The 21,853-nt window shown below is 39.5% G+C and overlaps 1 protein-coding gene across 6 annotated transcripts in view; it reads left to right on the forward strand.

Annotated features, from left to right (window-relative positions):
* Usp24 (ubiquitin specific peptidase 24) overlaps positions 1-21,853 on the forward strand; it is a 130,634-nt gene that overhangs the window by 36,151 nt on the left and 72,630 nt on the right. For 4 of the 6 annotated variants that reach the window (XR_003954974.1, XM_006503180.4, XM_006503177.4 and 1 more), the window contains exons 7-23: positions 552-617; positions 3,544-3,609; positions 6,270-6,344; positions 6,886-7,044; positions 7,993-8,107; positions 8,288-8,391; positions 9,773-9,880; positions 10,027-10,122; positions 10,208-10,369; positions 10,558-10,605; positions 12,203-12,262; positions 15,897-16,004; positions 16,593-16,742; positions 17,939-18,070; positions 18,854-18,965; positions 20,558-20,634; positions 21,529-21,669. Coding sequence is in view for 5 of the 6 variants with exons in the window: in XM_006503180.4 (XP_006503243.1) it covers positions 552-617; positions 3,544-3,609; positions 6,270-6,344; positions 6,886-7,044; positions 7,993-8,107; positions 8,288-8,391; positions 9,773-9,880; positions 10,027-10,122; positions 10,208-10,369; positions 10,558-10,605; positions 12,203-12,262; positions 15,897-16,004; positions 16,593-16,742; positions 17,939-18,070; positions 18,854-18,965; positions 20,558-20,634; positions 21,529-21,669 (1,779 nt within the window). In the remaining variant the exon portion in view is untranslated. Of the gene's footprint in view, positions 1-551; positions 618-3,543; positions 3,610-6,269; positions 6,345-6,885; positions 7,045-7,992; positions 8,108-8,287; positions 8,392-9,772; positions 9,881-10,026; positions 10,123-10,207; positions 10,370-10,557; positions 10,606-12,198; positions 12,263-15,896; positions 16,005-16,592; positions 16,743-17,938; positions 18,071-18,853; positions 18,966-20,557; positions 20,635-21,528; positions 21,670-21,853 lie in introns of those variants that run through there. The other 2 variants (NM_183225.2, XM_006503178.3) reach the window with 2 other exon arrangements.

Consider the following 21,853-nt stretch of genomic DNA (forward strand, 5'->3'; position numbering starts at 1 on the left):
AAACAAAGTTAATTTTGGTTCACAGATCCAGGGCCAGAGTATATACGGCATGGCAGCAGGAGGCAGAAGCAGGCGATTACATCTAATGTGCGCGCGCACACACACACACACACACACACACACACACTAGAGAGCAAGCACAGGAAGGTAAGATAAGGCCATAAACTTCAAAACCTGCTTCCGCAGATATACCTTCTAGAAGGCTGCACCTCCTAAAGTTCCATAGCCTCTCCAGACAATGCCACAAATCCATGAACTTATGGAGGATAGTTCTCATTCAAGCCACCACAAATAAGAGTGTTTCACTGAGGAGGAATGTTGTATAGTTCATTCTCTGTGTATGTGATATACAGCTGAACATCAAGGTTTGGGTTAGCTCGTCTTTTACAGTTCACCTTAACACATCTTGCAGTTCACATTAGAATTGCATTCAGGTCTTCAGAGATCAGTCTTACAGAACACAGTTGCAAAGAGAAATGTTAGCTTTATTCTTTGCTCAAATTCTTACTGTGGAGCATTTAAAAAAGAATTCATGCCTGCTTTCTTTTCAGTTTGGAGAATTAGGTGGATTTGCAGCAATCCAAGCCAAACTCCATTCAGAAGATATAGAACTTGGGGTGAGTCAAGCCCATTCCCTGTACTTGGTGTGCAGTATACTTTATTTGGGTGTGTCAATGTTAAAGGTAAACCGTCTGGGTAGAGTAGAGTGCCTGAGTTTGATCCCAGGACCTACAGAAAAAGCCAAGCATGATATACATTGTAGTAACAGCTCTTGGGTATGCTACTTGCCATAATTGGACCAATGCGGATGTAATGTGCTGAAATTCCAACCCTAAGTGTTGAAAATTGGGCAGTTCCTGTGGGACAACTGATCAACTCCCCTGGTCCCTCTTTGGAGGAAGGCAGAAGAGACACTGATGGAGTAGTAATAGAATGGCCTGGTTGTTTGCTGCCACAAGGTGGGAAGCTTCATCTCCCTGCCTTGAGAGTCACTTAGGCTGTTGAATTGTCATTTATATTAAATATATTAGAAATGGCTTAATGACACGAAAGATAATAGTGATTTGAAAAAGGAAAGAGAAAAATCTCTTCGGAGACAGTTTTGTCTAGTTTATTTGTTTCTCAAGAACTGGCTGTTTATGCATTGAGTAATATTAGAAATTAAATTCATTTCTCAAGAATGTAAAAACATTCAATAAATGTCTAGTATTTAAACAACAAAGAACACCCTCCCCCTCATTTCTACCCTACATGAATGAACACTGGAGAAGGTGCACACATGGGATTGAAGGCTTATTCTCTATGGTATTAAGTGTTGTGGAGTTATAACCTTCTTCAAATCATACCTTCGGTCAGACCTTTTTCCAGAATAACTCTTTGGGCAGCAGTGATCTGGGAGAAGGCACTGAGGAGAGAGTGACCTCAGGTCTCGTTCATAACAAGTATAATTAAAGTTTCATGATAAGTGCCTGAGTTCTGACCAATTAAGAAGGTAGCTGTGTCCCAGAATCAATTTAGGCCATATGATAAGACTGGTGATGTCATATTTTTTAGCTTGAAAAATATTGGGAGAAATAGTCACACTCTTACCAGTTAAGAGATACCAGTGCTAAAGAATGAAACTGGTTTACCCCATGCATGCATCTACCCCTGCTCCCCTCCCACTCCTTCTGTCTCTCCTCCCATTGCTCGATTTCTCTAAAGCAAGTTGCTGCCAAACTGTACACAGTAGTACTTTTTCACTTACCATATCATGGACATCTGTGCAAAGGCTGTATGCACCATGATGCACATAGTCATTAATGTCATTAGATTGTTAGCTTTTACTACTACAGAAAAATGTTCCCTATATATGTGTCTTCATATAGATGTGTTTGTAAATTAAGATGTGCAATTCTTAGGGAGTAAGATTTCTGGACTAAAGACTATGTGTTTTAAAATTACAGTTTACTGCTAAATCTCCTTCCAAAAAGCTATACTACCCATCTGGGCTCTACAAACCCATTTTACAGTATGGCCGATAATGCTAAGTATTTTTAATCTGTGATTTTTCTAATGTAATTGGCAAAAGCTATGTTTTCTTAATTAATTCAGAATGCTCTGCTATTCTGGGAACTAGAGCATTTCTCCATGTGATTACTGTCTATTGGCATTTTATCTGTAAATTGACTTTTTAGATTTCAAGTAGTAAATCATTAATTTCAAGTAAATCATTAATTTTTAGGAATTCTTTTCATTCTAAACCTATTTTTGTGTATCTGTATGTAAGTGTGTATGGTACATGCATGGAGGTCAGAGAATAGCTTGGTAATGGTTTTCTCTTCCCGCCATATGGGTCTTGAGGTTTGAGCTCCGATTGTCAGGTTTGGCAGCAGGGACCTTTACTGCTAAGCCACCTTGCCAGCCCTGTTTGTGTTTGTGGTATCAGAAATTACAAAATTTCCTTAATGGCTTAACATTTTTTCAGACTCTCTTAGGGAATATTCTCTCACTTCAAGGTTATAATTTTGTTTCTTTTTATGCTTTTATAATTTTTAAAAATTGGCTTTTGAATTATTCAGTTTACTTGTATATTGTATAACAGGGATTTAATACCTTTTGTTCAGATAAATAGCCATTTGATACAAGATCCTCGTTGAATACGTCTTGTTTCCACTATGGCTGATGTTACTAGTTTTGTCTTATCTCAGAGTCCCGGGGATGTGATTTGTTCTTGGACACCTGTCGCAGTCTCTGATTCTGGGCGAATGCAGCCATCTCTAATTCCTAGCCATGCTGCTATTGGCACTGTCGCTGGTGTCAAAAATGCTCTCCCTAGTTTGATATTTTTCACTCTTCTTCATGGAATCAACATGTCCAGGGGAAAAGTGCCACTGAGGCCATGTTTGGAATAGCAATGATTATGTAGGTCAGTGAAGAGAGAATTGACATTTTCATAATTGCTATTTCCCATTCAGGGACACAATGTCTCTGGGTTTTTTTAGGCTTTCTTTTATGTATTTCAGTAACTTTATTTCTTCAAATAAGCCTTAACTTTTTTTTTTTTTTTTTTTTTTTTGACTAGAGGATATTTTACTTCCTCTTTAAATATTCTTCTCTTTTCAAAAGAAAATGTTTGGCTGGCGAGATGGCTCAGCAGGTAAGAGCACTGACTGCTCTTCCAAAGGTTCTGAGTTCAAATCCCAGCAACCACATGGTGGTTCACAACCATCCATAGTGAGATCTGACGCCCTCTTCTGGTGTGTCTGAAGACAGCTACAGTGTACTTATTTATAATAATAAATAAATCTTTAAAAAAAGAAAATGTTTTAATATTCATCATTATAAACTTTAGAACCATTTCATTCACTCTTTCAGGGGAGGTTTGTTGACATTCTGATTTAACTGTCTGTAGTGTTTTCAGTGGGTTGTCTTTCTGTCTAGGAATTTAGACATCATTACTTCATGACTTGATCCAGTCACCATTTACCTTTGTCTCAGCTATATGGGAAGGGACTTGCAAAGCTGCCTCACATGTGTCTCCCCTTCACTGTCTCCCCCCAGGCCGTGTCAGCACTGGTGCAGCCCTTAGGGGTGTGTGCAGAGTACCTCAACTCCTCTGTGGTGCAGGTAGGATGAAGTCCTTATATCCCTGCCCGGGACAGGAGAAATAATAGCTTTTTTTGTTATTAAGTTGTTCAGAATGGCGCTTAGTATAGAATAACTTCTATTTTTCAAGATAGCAGTCCTTTTACTGAAAATGTTGTCAGAAAATAAGTTTTCTAAGAGTAATGAGACCTGTAACATTTGTTGTTGTTATTTTAACAGATGGATTTTTATCAAATGTAATTTCTTAGTGTTATCTTTTCTGTAAAGAAGGGGCATGTGTCCCTGTCCTCTTCACAGGGTTGTTTCGAGGTCTGTTTCAGTATGGGTTCTCCTAGATCAGCTTTGACCATCAGCCAGGCATGCTTACTGCCTAGTCTCTCTCTCTTCAGGGTAATATCCTATCTGGCTTCCTTTCTTTGCATTCTAATTCATCAAGTCATAAGTAGCAAAGCTGTGAGTGTTCAGCTTGTTTGTGTGCATGCACGTGTGCAGATGCCACCATGCCTCTGGTGGTCAGGGGACTCCAGGGTCCTTTTGTCTCCTAGCATTGGGGTTGCAGGTGTACACTGTCCCTTTAAAAACGGTGAGGGAGTCTCGCCCTCAGGATCTGAGCTCAGGTCCTCATTGTACAGCTTGTTCTTTACTCACAGAAGCATCTCCCTCATCCCTCGGGTGTTCAGTTTTTAATGCTGAAGGCCTTATACTTTCTTGTTGCTCTCTGTTTCTGTTTGTGAGTTATCAAACAAAATGTCTGTCAGAATTTATAAGTAAGTCTGAAAGCTCCAGTAGATATTGACATTGCATTAAGCATAATGCCCCTGGGGACCTTATTTCTGTATGTACTATTGTTTTTTGCTAGTATACATAATTTTGTTGGGGACAGATTAATAGATGCTCTTTTTTTTTCTTTTGGTTTCTCTGTATAGCCCTGGCTGTCCTGGAACTCACTCTGTAGACCAGGCTGGCCTCGAACTCAGAAATCTGCCTGCCTCTGCCTCCCAAGTGCTGGGATCAAAGGCTTGCGCCACTATGCCCGGCTGCTTTTTTTTTTTTAAAGTGTGAAAAGTTTCTGCCATTTTTCAATGTTAAGTGTTTTCTTTAGACATCAAAGTAATATGTAAAAATTTTATGTGAAAAAAGAGAATTTAGATATTTTCTTAATTCTGTATGTAAATTCTTTAGAAACACCTAATGATACCAGTTTTTTAAGTGTATCAATATAAGTTTTTTTTGTTATGCTTTGATTTTTGAGATGGGGGTCGTATGTAGTCCAGACTAGTCTCAAACTTACAATGTAACCAAGGTCAACCTTGAGCTTTAGATCCTCTTGCTTCCACCTCCTGAGGGATAGGATTACAGGTGTAGACCACCAGAGCAAGTTTATTCAGTGCTGAGCTCAAACCTAGGACTTGATGCTTCCTTGGCCAGCATTCTACCAACTGAGCTGCAGCCTAGCTCAAATCAATAGCTTAGTAACCAAAGCACTAAGACAGAAAAGACAAAATAATTTGAGGTTTTCTTAAGGATTAGAATTATAATTAGTAATTCAGTTAGCTTAATGAATTAAGCTAAGGGCTAGCTTTTAATGTATGTATTTAATGTAAGAAAGTTTAGCATAAGTACTCTAAATGCTAATTAGTTGAGTTCTTCAGAAGTTGAAGGTTGTGTGAGCAGGGGGCACTCAGAGTGAGAGCAGGAAGAATATAGCTACATACAGCTCCTGCCTGCTGTAGTCCTGCTAACCCTGTTATCTTGTTACCAGTGTACACATCATGGACCTGTTTGTTAGCTGCCGTACGTTGTCTCCATTATGTAGTGTGACTAGAAACATGTGCTGCTGTTGTCCCTCCTGCAGAGTGCTGACAGTAACAGTGCCTGTCTCCCAGGGTGCCAGTGAGGACCCATACTCACTTTGTAATCACAGCCCAGCCACAGCCCTTCCTGTACTGTCGGCTTCTGTGTGAAGGAAGAAGCTGTGTCTGGACCAGTGTCTGATGACATTTTCACTCATGGGCCACATATTCTTGCTTCTGAGAACCAAATGCTATTTTTCTAATTTTTTAAATTGCTTATTTCATTGGAAGGGTCGGCTTACCTCTAGTTACGATTTTACTGTTTGTCACGTAACAGTTTAGAGTTAAATGTGTGATTGTGTTCTTACTCTGGAGCAGTATATTGTGGATCCCATTCATAATAAAATAGTTTGTATGCAGCACGGTTTTCAGAGTCTGTGCTTACTTGTATCCATTTTTAAAAGTCAAATATAAAATATTTTCTTATAAAAGTACTCATCCAGGCCTGGGGGTCAGAGACAGGCAGATTTCTAAGTTAGTGACCAGACTAGTTCCAGACCAGCCAAGTCTACATAGTGAGACCTGTCTCAAACAAACAGAAGGTTGCCATACCTCTTACTATTTTAAGAGGGAAATTCATGTGTCTTGAGTTGTTCTTCAGATAACTGTTGTATGATATAGTGAGAGGAACTTTCCTCATGTTACATTGAAGAAATAGAAGCACAGAATCAGCTAAGGGCACGTGGGATGGTCAGCTAGTTAGTGGTGGCACTGCCAGCTAGAACTCAGACCTTTCACTGGACCCTCTCCTTTGTGAATGGCAGGTGAGGAGTCGCCGTTATAGCATAGATTCAGGAGTTCTTTATAACTAGTGTTTTATGTCTACAGCCTATGCTAGACCCGGTCATCCTTACCACAATCCAGGACGTGCGGAGTGTAGAGGAGAAGGACCTCAAAGACAAGGTAATTACTCCCTAGACAGAGCCTAGCACTGCTTAGTCCATGATTGCAAAGCCAAGTCTTGACAGATTTCCATACCATTGCTTTCTGGATCCTTGATATGCTGTTAATGTCAAATTAATTAAAGCTTCTTGCCCTCTCCCCCTAACAACTCAGGACACTATTGTCTCAGAAAATAGAACAAATATGGTATTCTCAGGAATGATACCCAATTCAGAGTTTCTCTAATTTAATTTTGATGGCATTACAACCAGGCTAGACTAGAATCCCATTGTATTTTTGAGTGTATCAGAAGTTCTTTAGTGCAGTTTTAACATCGATGCAAACTTTCCTACTTTGAATCCCTTCTCCAACAATCCTTTTTCATTTCTTTGCCCCTCACCAAATATCTTTTGTTTAGGAGAGCTAATTGGCCATGAAAATATGAGTTGTCTCCTGGCCACTGTCAGCCTATGTTATGTGTGTCGTGAGAATTAATATTAGGATGTTTTTTACAGTTTTTGTTTGTTCATTTCTTTGTTTTTCTGTTTTTATTAAATGGAAGAGGCTGGTTAGCATCCCCGAGCTCTTGTCTGCCATTAAGTTGCTTTGCATGCGCTTCCAACCGGCTCTGGTGACGACCGTGGACGCCCTTCGCCTGGACATCCTGCTGCGCATGCTCAAGTCACCACACTTCAGTGCGAAAATGAATTCCCTCAAGGAAGTAAGTGTGCACCTGAGTCACATGTGGCCTTTAATGTAAAGATGCTGGGAGGAAATACATTCTCTTGACTCTGAAAGACAGAAAACAGTGCTACTGTATGTTAGCAAAAGGTCATATTTGTATTATTTTCAAGATTTTTCTCTCTGAAAATTGTTTTTGTGAGATTTCCTCCAGTATCATCGACAGATATTTACTAAGGGCCATTCTCTTTATCTCACATATAACTTTATCTTCTAGCTAATGTTAGGACAAAATGAAGTATCTGTAACAATAGTGGGAGTCTAAGCAAAATGCTAAAAGTACCTTTTCTTCATTTTAGAGCCTCTCAAACACTGTGTTGGGGTTGGTAGATGGCAGTTTAAGCTAATGACCTAATTCAGTCATGATTCCAGTTATTTTTCCTTTAGTTTTCTGATTTTTGACTCTAAGTCAAATCAGCTCATCCTGGATCATTTTAAGTGAAAAGAAGACTTTATTGAAAGGGACTGAGATATCTCACATGTGTGAAGGGGTTGGCTAACCAGACCATGAGCACAGTTTGAGCAGGCCAGTGCCAGCTCTGCCTATGTCTTACTTCCACATTTCAGGCTATCTGTCCTGTGACCATGGATAGTCCACAAGCTTAACCTGACGTTCCCATCACCAGAGATAGTTTGGCTCCTTCTCCAGTTAGAAAATATGGAGGACAAGTCAGAGTTGCAGTTTGGGTTGGGTCCTTGTCACTAAGCTAGCCACAGGTAGCCTAAGGATTAAGTAGAGCTCTAAGAATGATTCCATTTTCTTTTTAAGGAGATGTCATAAATAGTTGTTAACTTTTAAGAAATAAGCTAGTTTTGAAATATTTTGATTAATTATTAGATTTTTATAAGTGTATAAGATGACTATACATATACAAGAGAAGGTTTGATTATGCATATTTCTCCCCTCATGCTAATACTGTCATTTTAGGTAACAAAACTAATAGAAGATAGTACTCTATCCAAGTCTGTGAAGAATGCTATAGATACAGACAGATTACTAGATTGGCTAGTTGAAAATTCAGTTCTGTCAATTGCACTAGAAGGTAAGTTGCTTTCAAAAAATAAAAATTACTTGACATGTAAATTATTTTCACTTTTAAAAGGTGCAAACATCTTGTTTATTTTTATTAGTCTTTAGTTAATCTTAGGAAATTATTACTGCTTTGCATTAGTAGAGTTGTTATTCACTGCATCTGGTTCCCCTCTGATGTCTCCTCTATTAGGCAACATAGACCAAGCACAATACTGTGATCGAATAAAGGGAATTATTGAACTCTTGGGCAGTAAATTGTCACTAGATGAACTCACTAAAATTTGGAAGATACAAGTAAGTTGAGCAGAATTATTTTTGCCTTTTTCTGATATGTATGGACTATAGGAGAGGGGGTAGGGTGGTGAGGAGTCAGTCAAACCAGAGGGACCTCCTCTGGTCTGTACTAGGTGAGCTATACCTAGTCTGTGAAAGCCGGTGCTCTTCTTACCTGTGGCCACTTAGTTCTGTAGCAGTCAAAATCTGGCTGGAAATAAACTGTGCTAGACATGTCAGACACATGTCAGACACATGTCAGACACATGTCAGACACATGGGCTTGACGCTGGGGAATTGCTTACAAAGCACGCAGTCATGTGGTGCACAGGCATATTTGCCGATAAAATATCCACACACATAAAGAATTTTTTTAAAAGTTTAGAACAAAATAAAAAAAAAAGTGTTGCTAAGATGGAAGATGGCTGGGAGGAATCTACTTTGGGAGGTGCAGACAGTGAAAGTGGAGAGTGCCACTCCCACTAGCAATGCCAGAGCCCCTGCTGGCCCACCAGCCCTGTATTCATTCTCTGAGCCTGAGCCCAAACCACTCCTTCCTCTCCCAGTCCTGCTACTCACTGCTCATCACAGGAAGCTAGCTGACAGGACACTGTGGGAGCACAGTTAGCTGATTCCCCTCCCAGCAGTACAGAGAGGGCTACAGTTGGGCAGGATTACAGAAAAGCACTCCTAGGTCCCTAGACTTTGCTTCCCGTATGTGGCCGCTGGCCTTGGTGAACACCCTCATGTATAATGTTTTCTCAGTATACATTCTGAACCCACAAGAGGTGAAGATTAGTAGATGGGACAGGGGAGGGGGACAGAGACAGAATGAGAATGCCTGCTACATTTAATGAACAGCTACATATCCATAGTGGTTTTGGAGAAAGTTAACTGAACCTACATGACTGAGGTTATAAAATGAGCATCAGTCATTCACAGTAGGGTCTATGCTACTGGCCATTGGGTCAAAAGTACTAGTTGAAGTCATAAAGATTTTATAAGCAACATTTAAAATGGGGCCAATAATACTCTCAACTGAAGCCCTGATCACTACTCTGTAAAAACACTCAATGTATATTTGTCTTGTAATTTTATCAGTTCAAAATAAATCTATTTGAATTTTTGTTGAAAATATTTTATTCTCTTCCTAAAATAAATATCAGGCTAAGAACTTGATTCTTTTGCTTCTTCACATGTAAGAGACTGCTGGGTAGTGCTGCTGGGAGTGGAGGTGTAGCCAGGTGACCATTAGTAACAGTTGCTTTGTGTGACCCTGAACCTCCAGTGTTGTCATGGGAGTGAGTGCTGAGCAGACTGCAGTCACTCTAAGTTGTCAGCAAGACTTAGGTTTAGCCAAGTCCCAATACTTAACTTTCTCCTGGTGTCTCCTTTTTTCTAGTCAGGACAGTCATCTACAGTAATTGAGAACATTCATACAATTATTGCTGCGGCAGCTGTGAAGTTTAATGCAGACCAGCTTAATCATTTGTTCGTCCTTATTCAGAAGGTAAAGTGTAAACTGAGTCCATCCCCAACAGACGCCTTTTAACGGACTTCTCTTACTTTATTAACCTTTTTAGTTCAGATTTTAGCGTTTTTGCTAATTTCACCACCTTGACTGTGATACCTCTGTGTCTTGTCTGTTCTGTGCAGAGCTGGGAGACCGAGAGTGACAGAGTGAGACAGAAGTTGCTGAGTCTGATCGGACGAATCGGCCGGGAAGCTCGGTTTGAGGCCACTTCTGGAAAGGCAGGAAAACCAAATGGATTATTCTAGCTACAAATGCTTGCAACGGTGTGCCTGTGGGCTGGCTCATCATCTGGTGCTATTTCAGGTGTTAGATGTCCTCTGGGAGCTGGCTCACCTTCCCACCTTGCCCAGCAGCCTCATTCAGCAGGCCTTGGAGGAGCACCTCACCATCCTCAGTGACGCGTACGCAGTGAAGGAGGCGGTCAAGAGGAGCTACATCATTAAATGCATAGAAGACATTAAAAGGGTCGGTTGGGCTTTACTCTGACTGCTGTCAGAGCAGTAATATTGTTCTGAGGGATTAGAGCCAAGAAAATTTCCTTCCTATAGTGTAAATTAAGTGGAATGTCCTATTTGGAAACTTTTACCTTAGAATCCAAATTTGGGGCTATAGGTTTTATTTTTACCAGTCACTTATATCTCCCTAATTTTCAGCCTGGAGAATGGTCGAGTTTGGAGAAAAACAAGAAAGATGGATTTAAGGTAAGTATTTCCATATGGAACCAACTAAGGTATTGTAATTTTATAATTACCTTTAGTAAATTGCATCCTACTTGTAAGATATTTTAGTGTTTACTAGACTAATATTAGTCTACAGATTGAGCTTCATGAGCTGTGCTTTATTTAGAACTTACAGCTGTTTACCCTTAAATGGAAAAAAAGTGGTTCCATTGAAAAATAATTTTTATGAAATTGCATGACTTTCAGCATCATTTTCCTTTTAAATTATACATAAAGTATATATAATTTTTAAAGCACATTGAATTCTAAATAAATTCAGTCCCCATTTTTTCCCATGAGGGAGGGAAAGTGAGTATTTGTGGCTAGGAGCAAGCAGGGGAAGGCGCATGTGCTGCTGGTGTATGAGAGGGGCGGTGTTCAGTGCGTCTGACATGCGCACGTGCACGCTTTTGTTCTCATAGCAGCCCTGATCAGAGCCGCAGGCAGCACTCAGGCAGCCCTACACTTACATCCTAGCCATGTAGGGACGACTCTGTTTTTGGAGTTTCATATTAATAACATGGAAACATTTCTGGTAAAAAATAGATAGGGACTTATTAGTGTTTCATCAGCCAGACCTCTCCATGGTTTCCACTGGTGTTCTTCAAAGGAGCTGGAGTACCTCGGGCTTTCATCTGATACCCATAGACACATAGTTCTTGCTAACAAGCTTTGGCGATTTACCGGGCTTTTGTGCACTTCAGTTTATTTGGCTATGAAGTTTAGATGGGAATGTAAGAATGTGGTGTTTCATATTTCTGACATTGAACTTTGAACAGTGGAATTTTAGTGATTTTTTTTTTTTTTAAAAAAGCATTCACAAACTATACAAATAGCGCTGTTACAAACACAAGTAACGCTGGGGTTAAAAGGAATGACGAATGTTTAATGCTTGCTTTCTACTCAGAGTTTAAGTTTTCCAGTTTCCTCTGCTCAGTGACTCACATAATTTAGCAGTCTCTCTTATGATTGAATGGTTTTCGTTGAGTTACTGAAACATATACCCTTCAATAGAATCAATAAAGAAAAGGGACCGCTAGGAAAATACTCTTTTCTTTTAGGCAACAGACATTTTTATTCTTTATAGTTAAGATATGCAGGTTGAAGCTGAAGGGACATTTCCTTCCCTTGAGGGAAATGGCTTTTGAATCCAGAGACTCCTGTGGACCTTTGTTCCTCCCTTGTCCCACTGAGCATCACCAAGCTGTCCTAGTCAAGTGCATTATTGTGTCTTTATTGCTTCTCTTTGCAGTCACTTCATTCGTGTCTGTTGCTTTGTAACAACACAACAGCAAAAGGAAACTATCTGGTCATTTTATGAGATTCGAGAGGAATGGTCTTCCTTTTTATTCCCTGCTGCTCCCAGAAAGGAAGTCTTAGTGCACTGTTGCTCTCCCCATGTAACCATAGCTTGCATTTTATATAGTAGCACTTGCCAGTTTGCTAAGTGCTTCACAGATACTCACAGTGCACTTGCTGAAGGGGGGCAGTGGGAAGATCAAAGCCCCCTGGCAGGGGAGTGAAATATTTACTACCACTAAAGGTGTTTTTCTATGCTATGCCCTTTCCTGCCAGGCAGCAAGGTGGGCTGACTGGGGATTATGTCTCCCTGCCAGGCTACACAGAAACTAAGCGAAGGGTAAGACAAGATCACCCACCTCTTACTCCCCTCCTGCCCTCAGCTACCTCTTCTCCCCCAACTGATTCCCTTCCTGCTGCTTTTGACACTCCAAGTTCCCAAGTTCCACTGTCATATTGAGAAACTCTGACTTTTTACAGATTCTGCCGAGGTCCCCAAAGCTCCCTTGGTCCTCTTTCTTTCCTTTGCTTCATTTATACCCTCCGCTGTCCACCCCAACCCTTTGTCTCTTACTTCACTTCTTATTTCCTTCAGTTAAAAGGTTAAATGTTCCATCTAAGATATAATTACTAAACAAACAGAAATCATGTTTTCTCCAGTAGTAGTGTTTTCATATTCCATAGGCTGTCTGTAGGTCTCCTGACAGCACCTGTCCGACTTCTGGTAAATATTAGTTCCCTCCTCTTCCTCTCCTGCACCCTAGGAAGACACATACTGCTGTACCTTCACAGGTTGAATAAGCCTTGTCTGAAATGCTTGGGACCTACAGTGTTTCCAGTTTTGGAGCTTTTTGGATTTTAGAATGTTTACATAGACTTTGCTGGTTGAGCATCCCAAATTCAAAATAAGAAAAGTTTCAAACATAATATTAACACTCAAAAGAGCTTTCAATTTTAGAACTCAGGTTTTTAGATTTGGAACAGTTGATGTGTTTGTCAGTGAGTTGCTCCTGTTTGTGAAGGATAGAATAGACAGTAAAGCCAGCCAGGCGTCTTCAGTAGTGCAGGTAGTGAAGGGGGAAATTCTGCTTAAAGACTTTCTTCCTTATAAATTTGTTTACTTTATTTCTAGATAAAAATCTAAAACTGCAAAGCAATGCAGATAAGGAAATGGGGGGCGGTGTTCAGCCCTGAGAAGAGAGAAGTCCGTGTGAATGCGTTCTTTAGCTGCCTAGAGGGTAGTCACACGAGAGATTGGAGTACACTTAGGTTTTATGTCTCCTAAGGTACTGCCTGGAGGCCTGCCTTTAGGTGTAAGAAGTCAGTGGGCTTTGTCGTGAGATGTCTGCACAGAAGGTCTACTTGCTGAGGCAGTGAATGTATCCTGGGTTTCATAAGGTGGAGGAGGAGAATGCAAACAGGTTTGCAGCCACCTGGCTGAGCCTCACAGCTTCCTTTGCTGTCACTCTACTTTGGAGAGCACACTAAATTCAGTGACGTCATCAAAGATTCAGTTTACTTTCAGCCATCTTTAGCAATCAGAGGAATTTTCAATTGTTCTTGTAACTTAAAAATATAATACCATAGCTAACCATGGCTAACATGGTTCCTGATTGCTGTCCTTCAGAGAGACTATCAATAGTGATTCTTAAATCCCAACTTACATGGCTATTCTCTTAATTTACTCAAAGTATAATTTCCACTAGCCATAATTGACCTAATTAGTCCTGATACTTTTAAATGTATCTGCGTATTGATAAAGGGTTTAGGCATATTTTTTTTTTTGTATCCTTTTTGGAAGGTATCAGTTCAGATACACAGTTTTCCTCATTGTCTTGACAATTTTGTTTTTAGCAAAAATATTCTGGCTAACTTCAGAAGTAGTTGGCCTTCAATATATACCTTATTTCTATGATTTGAAGATGCCAGAGATTGCAGCCTACATTGTAGAGTTACTGGATTTATAGAGAAGATAAACAGAAACTACCTTTTGGAGTTGAACTTTATTTAGCTCAGTAGAATGTTTACCTGGCATAACGAGGCCTAGTAAGAGTTGCATCATTATCACACATGTTTGCAGTACCAGTACCAGTACTCAGGAGGTGGAGGCAAGAGACTCAGACAGTCAAGATCATCTTCAACTACAGTGAGTTTGAGGCCAGCCATGTTATCTGAGACACTGCCCCAAAACCAAGACAAAAAGTTCATTTTCCCTTTATCGGCCATTGTTAAGACTTACACCAGTAGTTAAATGAAACCTTTTTGTTTTGTTTTATCAATTATGTATAACTTCATGTTTCTACTGTAGTAGTGATTTGGACCACCCTGAAATCTTTGGTATTGGAGTTACTAGGAATAGAGTCTGGGCGTGCACATGTAGGCAAGTGTGCCAACACTGAATTGCATCCCCAGCAGTCCTTGAGGCATACTGAAGCATGGGGAGGTTTGTGTGCTCATCTTCTTTCATGAAAACAACTTTTTCTTTGAGTGCTGAATAGTATAGGTTGAGCAGCTTCTGTGAGTTAGAATACAGCTCAGGGCAAAGATACCAGTGCTGAGTGCAAGAGCTCCGTGCACGGGAACTGTCTCCTGGTAGCTTCTGGCTTTGACAATGACTTGAACTGCTTTGACAGTCACCTCAGGGTAGTTGTGCTATGTCATGGTATGTTTCTGATAACATATAAATAAGTAACCCAAATTCAGGTTTATAGGCCATCCTTGTTTGGTACTACCTATACTAAATAACAGCTCAACTCAGATAACAGGTAGATAAACAAATGCCTTTTTGTATAGGTAAGTTTGTATATACAAAAATAATGGACAGTTATAAAAGCTTACATTTAATGTTTAGTGGCTGGTAAGTGTCTGTTGACATAATTGAAGAAGTATCAAGTTGAGATACTTAAAATCCAGGAAATATGGTATTTGGTAACTTATCTGGCTTACATACTTGAGGTGAGGAGAACGTATCGTTTGGTGGTAGTAATTAGTTTGTACAAAGTAACCTACAGTAGTGGTGTATTTCTTTTAAGACTTCAATACTGTCCTTTCAACAGGGTTTGCATTTTGCAGAAAAGTTTGATAAAATTACTTAAAACAAAAAAAAATTTAGCCTTTTAAATAAATGGTAAGGCTTTAATTGATTAATAATCAATCAGCTGATTAATAGCATTTAATCTGATAGCAATTTTATTATGAAAGCTTATAGTTGAAAAGATGCTATTGATTAAAGGCCAATTGCATGCTTATTAGATTTCTTTTATCTATGACACAAAGATCCAGATTATTGTACCAGTTTCAGAAATAGTATATTTGAAGTGCTTTGAAAATAAAGTGTAGTCTGAGTAAAGTATCCTTAATAATTAATGAAAATAGAAATGGGGTTGGATGGAGTCAGGGAAGTGCTAGAAGTGGGCCCAGGAGCTCGTCCGCACTAAGCCATGTCTACCTTAGAGCTGCACCCAAGCCCTGCACTTAGTTATTAAGGCAGAGTACCTTAAATAGAAAGAGAAACAGGTTATAGTTTCATTAGTACTTAACTCATGCCAGTAATTTGATCAGATTAATTAAAGAAAGCCATATTCTTAGTCCATTTTCCTTGCTAGCCAGGTCAGTGTCAGCTTTGCCATAATTTATTTTTTTGAGTCAACGTGTCTTAGCAGCCCTGTGCACTTAATCTGTCCTCTGAAGTTGCTGATTCCCTGTCTGTTTTTTGCTGATGTCCTCCTGTACATTTACTGTCATTTCACGTCCACTCCTGTTTGCAGCTCTTGGCCTTAGGAAATTGCATGCAGAGTAAGAAGTTGAAGGCTGATTATGCTTGCATGGAGATAAGCTATAAATAAGTAATATGAAAGGGAAAATTATAGAATGTGTAACAGTGAAATAATTGACTCAAACATTTTTTTATAGCTAATAAATGACTGACATTTAGTTGTAAGCTTAATTAATGTAACTTCTTTTTAACTCTATAGTCATCTCAACTTAATAATCCGCAGTTTGTGTGGGTGGTTCCAGCTTTACGTCAGCTTCATGAAATCACTCGTTCATTTATAAAACAAACCTATCAAAAGCAAGACAAGGTAGGAACATACTTATTTTTAATTCTCATGTGTATAGCCTATTGTAATAATTGTAATACGTAAGCGTGGCTAAGGTTGTTGCATTGGTAGTATCTTACCGGCTTACGGTTAGTAATGTCAGTGGGTTTTAATCATTTGGAACTCTTTCAAAGGAGGTCATTCTCTTGATATAGTCCTCCTAACTCTTCTTGATTGCTAATTTGTTAAGATAACTAGGCTAGCTTTTAAGAACATTAATGATAGTCCCCAAATTTGAAAAGATTACAAAATAGAATCTTTTCAATGACAAGAAGATGACTTTGTCTAAGGAGCTGGGTAGAGCTTGCTTGCTTGCTGTCAGGGATGTGGGGTGAGGCCCAGGAGAGCACGTAGGGCGCAGTAACTCTTCACAGAGCCACGTCTCTCCTTGAGGCACCCTTAGCAATGTCTTAGTTCCCTAGTAAAGTCCAGATTGATTTTACTGTCAGAAGTAATCTCATGTTTGTTCTTGCATCTGGGGCTACATTCTAAAATAAGAGCTATATTGCATTAAACAGCAAAATGACTGCAGATTCTCATGCCACTTTCATTTCTGTTTCTTTTATTAAGAGCATTATTCAAGACCTGAAGAAAAATTTTGAAATAGTCAAACTGGTAACGGGAAGCTTACTGGCTTGTCACCGACTTGCAGCAGCCGTGGCTGGGCCTGGAGGCTTAACCGGCTTAACATTGGTGGATGGCCGCTATACTTACCGGGAGGTATCACTCACTGTGTTTGTGTTTTGTGGTTTTCGGGATTGGCTTAACTTTTTCTATTTGAACTGTAAAACAAATATTTGTTGGGTACAACTATAGAAGGGCACCATGAGCAATCTTTGTAATGTGGGAATGGTTTTAAGTCTTAACTATAGTTTCAATATTTTTCTTTTTTTTTCATTAGATTTATTAATTTGTGTTGTATGTTTGTATGTGCACCACATGGGGGTCTGGTGCTCACAGAGGTCAGATGAGGGCGTCAGATTTCCTGGAACTGGAGAAACAGGTGGTTGTAAACCACCGCATGGGTGCTGGGAATTAAACCCAGGCCCTCTGCAATAGCAATAAATGTTCTTACCCACTGTGCTCTCTGTCTCTCCAGTCCTTTACTGTAATTTCAAACTAAGTTTAGAAAAATAGTATTTCTTAAGAACAATTGCTAGCTCTGTAGATCATACATTTGGTTTTCAAATCAATTGATGGCTAATAATATTTTTTTTAAAAAATACCTTAGCTGGGTATAGTGCCTCCCGTCTGTAATTCAGGACTCCATTAGACCAGTGGTTCTCAACCTTCCTAATTCTGAGACCCTTAATACAGTTCCTTATGTTGTGCTGACCACCCTCCAACCATAAAACTATTTTTGTTCCTACTCCATGACTCTTAATTTTGCTGCTATTATGAATCATAATGTAAATATCCTGATACGCAGGATATCTTGCGACCTTGTGAAAAGTTCCTTTGATTCCCCAGAGGGGTCACAACTCACAGGTTGAGAACTGCAGCCATAGACTGAGGTAGGAGGATTGTCGTGAATTCATGGCATATTCATGGCTATATTGGTTGAATTCTAGGCTATTCTAGAATTCAGAGTAAGATCTGCTGTCTACAAAACAAAACAAAAACAAAAAACTACCAGAAATAGAACTTAATTTCACCACTTGTGAATATGAGGGTTCCTTTGAGATTACTAGAATTGAATTTGATTCATATCTACAGTCAACTGACTTTGTAATAAATTTGAGGTTGCTTCTGCTGCATTGAATTATTGGCTGATAAGTCCATTTGTCATATTTACTTTCTCATGAATTACATGACAAGTGTTCTGTGTAAATCTGTTTTATAGAATTTTATTGTAATGTTTCTTTTAGGATGACAGCCTCAAACAAGTTAACTAGTTGCATTATTGCTTTTTTCAGTATTTAGAGGCACATCTGAAATTTCTGGCATTTTTCTTACAAGAAGCTACACTGTATCTTGGGTGGAACCGAGCCAAAGAAATTTGGGAGTGCCTTGTGACTGGCCAGGACGTCTGCGAGCTAGATAGAGAGGTAAGGCCTGGGGTTGTGGGTTAGTGACAATGCACTAAATGCTGCCCTCCTCCGTGTGTCTCATGTCATCTGTGTTCTGCATCCTGTTTGCTATCATTGTGAGTATGTGAACACTGAATGGCGCAGTAGGAACTGTAAGTACTAGGGAAAACATGTCTTAAAAGACATCCATGATAGACATAAGTGTGTGGGCTCTTTGATCGTTTTGTTCAATTTTGGCTACAACACTAAAGCCAACAAAATGAATATCACTGAAGAATTATGTTAGAGTTTAGTTTTCTCTTTTCCTGTGAGATTAAATTTTAGATCACTGCTAAAAAACTTAGTTCCTGAAAATGTTTTATCTCTAGAAATATAAACATGAATCAAGAACAATTACAGTAAAAATGCAAACACTTACTTTAACATTTGCACTTGCTAACAGTGAGTCTTGGTCTCCTCTCATGACAGAATAATAATAGCTACTTCCTAGGCATGTTAAAAGGACTGAGTATGTGGCAGTGCTTAGCACTTGGGCTCGGCAGACAGCAAGGCTTCCCTGAGTACTAGTGGGAGACGCAGGCAGAAGATTCAGCGAGAGGTGTGAGTGCATACTCTCCTGACCAGCAGAAAGACCTGTCCCGTCTGCTTTGGAGCACCCAACATTTCAGGTTCCTGTGTCAGTTGAGCAGTTACAGGAGTGTTAGAAGTATTGAAAACGTCTCTTTACTATCCAGATGGCCGTGTGTTTCTGTCTGCAGTGGATTGTAGTTGGTCTTAGGGCAATTTTTTCTTAATCCACAGATGTGCTTTGAGTGGTTTACAAAGGGGCAGCATGACCTGGAGAGTGACGTCCAGCAGCAGCTCTTCAAGGAGAAGATTCTGAAATTGGAGTCATATGAAATCACTATGAATGGTAGGGAAAACTTACAGTTATTTGCTTTAGATTTTTTTAGAGTGAGAGATTTTATTCTTAACTTTAATACTACTTCTCAGAGGCAGCTGAACAGTTTGTAATTCTCCACCTACATAACTGCGTGGTATTTTACTGAGATTTAAAATAACAGCCTAATAAATGAAATTGCCAAAATATCTTTGTATTCTTTAATAAATAGAATTCATTAAGTAAAGATATATTAATGTACACAATGCTTCCTTTCAGTTACTTCTTTTAGCTGAGTTATTGAGTTCTGTAAAACTCCATTTTGTAAATATACTGTCAGCAACTTTTAGTCTGCACTCAGGTGTGCAGCCTTGACTACTTTCTAAACATTATCACCCCTAAACCCCTAAGAGGAGCCCTGCACTGATTGGCAGCTAGTTTCCAGCCTTCCCTTGCCCAGCCTAATCTCTTTTCCTATGGACTGGCCCAGTTTGGTACAAGTGAAATCATATATACTACTTGGGGCCTTCCTACCTGGCTTCTCTGATTGTGGCGGAAGAGTAATGAGTTCAGAGCACACCCAGGTTGTGGTGTCACTATAGGAGAATAATATTTCACTGTAGGTGTCCCATTATTTTCATTCATAGGTCAGTGAACATTTGTTGCTACCATTTTGAGCTATACATATTCATATAGTAGTTTTTTGTGTTCTCATTTCTTTTGGTTATGAATTTTAGAGTCATATTGCCATGAGATGTAACCTTTGAGAATCTGCCAAACTGTTTTTGCAAAGTAGCTGCACCATTTCCTAATCCCACCGCAGTGTATAGGGTGCCAATTTTCCTCATTGTCAAGACTTCTTATTTATCTGCCTTTTAAAAGGTATCCTGGAGGGTGCTGAGTTATGTCCTGTAGTAATGACTTGTGTTTTCCTGATAATGAATGATGCTGAACATCTGTTCAGACTGTTTTTTTGTCCATGTAAATAGATTCTTTGGAGAAATGTCTAGTTATGATTTTGACTTTGTTTTTTTTTTTTTTTAATTAGACTGTTGTGTTGTACGGGCTCCTTATATACTGTGGGTATTAGCTTCTTATCAGATAGATCGTTTGTAAAAATTTCCATTTTTTTATGTTGTGTCCTTTTCTTGATAATGTCCCTTGAAGCACACAAGTCTTACAAATTCTGATTAAGTCTGGTTTACATGTATTTTCTTCTGTTGTTTGTGGGTAGTGGTTTTGATTTGTCTGGGTTTTTAGGACAGGATTTCTTTATGTAGCCCTGTCTGGTCTGGAACTTACTATGCAAACCAGTCTAGCTCCAGCCCACATAGGTCTGCCTCTGCCTCCCAGTTAAGATTAAAGATGTATGGCTTGCTTGTATTTTTTCAAAGGTGTCTGGGGTTTTTTGAGATGGGATTTGGGTGGGCTGCCCAGGCTGGTCTGGAGATTTTTGGCTCTGGGACTGCAGGCCTGCACTGTCATACACTGCACACCACACTTTAGATGCCTGTTTGAGAAGCCATTTCCAGGAACGCTATAGCCTTTCCTTCTGCTTCACTTTAGACCTTCCCCGATTATCTGTGTCTGAGTGCATGGGTTTGACTGGCATTCTATACTCTTAGGTTTCAACTTATTTAAGACTTTTTTTGAAAATGTGAATCTCTGTGATCATCGGTTGAAAAGACAAGGAGCTCAGTTGGTATGTATCTTATTCTCAACCTAGATACATTGAAATATTTGATGTAACTTGATATTCAGAAGGAAAAAACTGTCTTCTAATGGATTGAAACATAAATATGTTTGTTTAAATAAGGAGGTCTTTTTACCTGCCTACTTGGGCATTAGTGGCAGAGGCTCCCTTGAAGGCCCCGGTGGCTGCATGACTAGCCCTGCCTCTCCCCTCAGCATCTAGGAAGTCTGCCCACTCTTCATCTCTCCCATGTAGAGGCAGCTCTGCACCTGTGGTTATCAGTGGGTTTCCAGGGCATTGGTCCACTAGGCTTCCATGTAGCAATTCCCAAGGGCCTGATAATGAGAAGATGGACATCCTAGGATGTGAGTAGCAAGGACTGCAAGGAGAATGTGGGGACAGACTATGAAGTAGGAAAATGGAGAGCGACAGAGTGCTCCTATTCATATCCGTCCTTAAGACAAAAAGACAAGCATTTGATCTTTTCTAAGTCCCTGGTGTTGAGGTCCTGCTACCTGAAGTACTCAGGATATATACAAGATACTCTTAACTCTGTATCCTGCTATTTCTATCTGAGTTTTGGGAAGGACTGGATCGGGTTCCCAGAATTAGTAGCCTTTTCAGTTTCTGGTTGATTAGCTTCTCTGGGTGGATGTCTGCCTTGTGTCAGGGCTGTCTGGAGAAACATCTCTGCACCTGTCCTGGACGCCATGGAGGGTGCCTGTTACCTCTGGTGGCTTTTCATGTGAGCATTCCATATCAGTGCAGTAGGGGGTTGACCTAATGGTCTTCATTTTGTTAAACAGAAGTTCAGACTCAATAACGTAGCAAAAAATACTGACCTGTGATTTGTAATACTAGTGTACTATTAAGTTTAATTATATACATTTTAATTTTACACAGTATGTAGAAAAGTTGGAGTTGGTAGGAATGGATTTCATTTGGAAAATTGCCATGGAATCACCTGATGAAGAAATTGCTAATGAAGCTATTCAATTAATCATAAACTACAGTTACATTAATCTAAACCCTAGGTTAAAGAAGGTGAGTCCCCAAGGGAAAAAGTTACTCAGACATAAAAATGTAAAAAAAAAAAAAAATTATGTATTTTGTTATTGATAAGTTGTGATCCTTGTTGTATTCCAATTTGATTTATTTTGGTATTTTGTCTTGACTAATGGTTACAATTAAATGCCAGAGTCTAATTTTAATTTCCATATGCTTCTGA

Source organism: Mus musculus, chromosome 4 (genome assembly GCF_000001635.26).
Source record: "Mus musculus strain C57BL/6J chromosome 4, GRCm38.p6 C57BL/6J".
Taxonomy (NCBI): domain Eukaryota; kingdom Metazoa; phylum Chordata; class Mammalia; order Rodentia; family Muridae; genus Mus; species Mus musculus.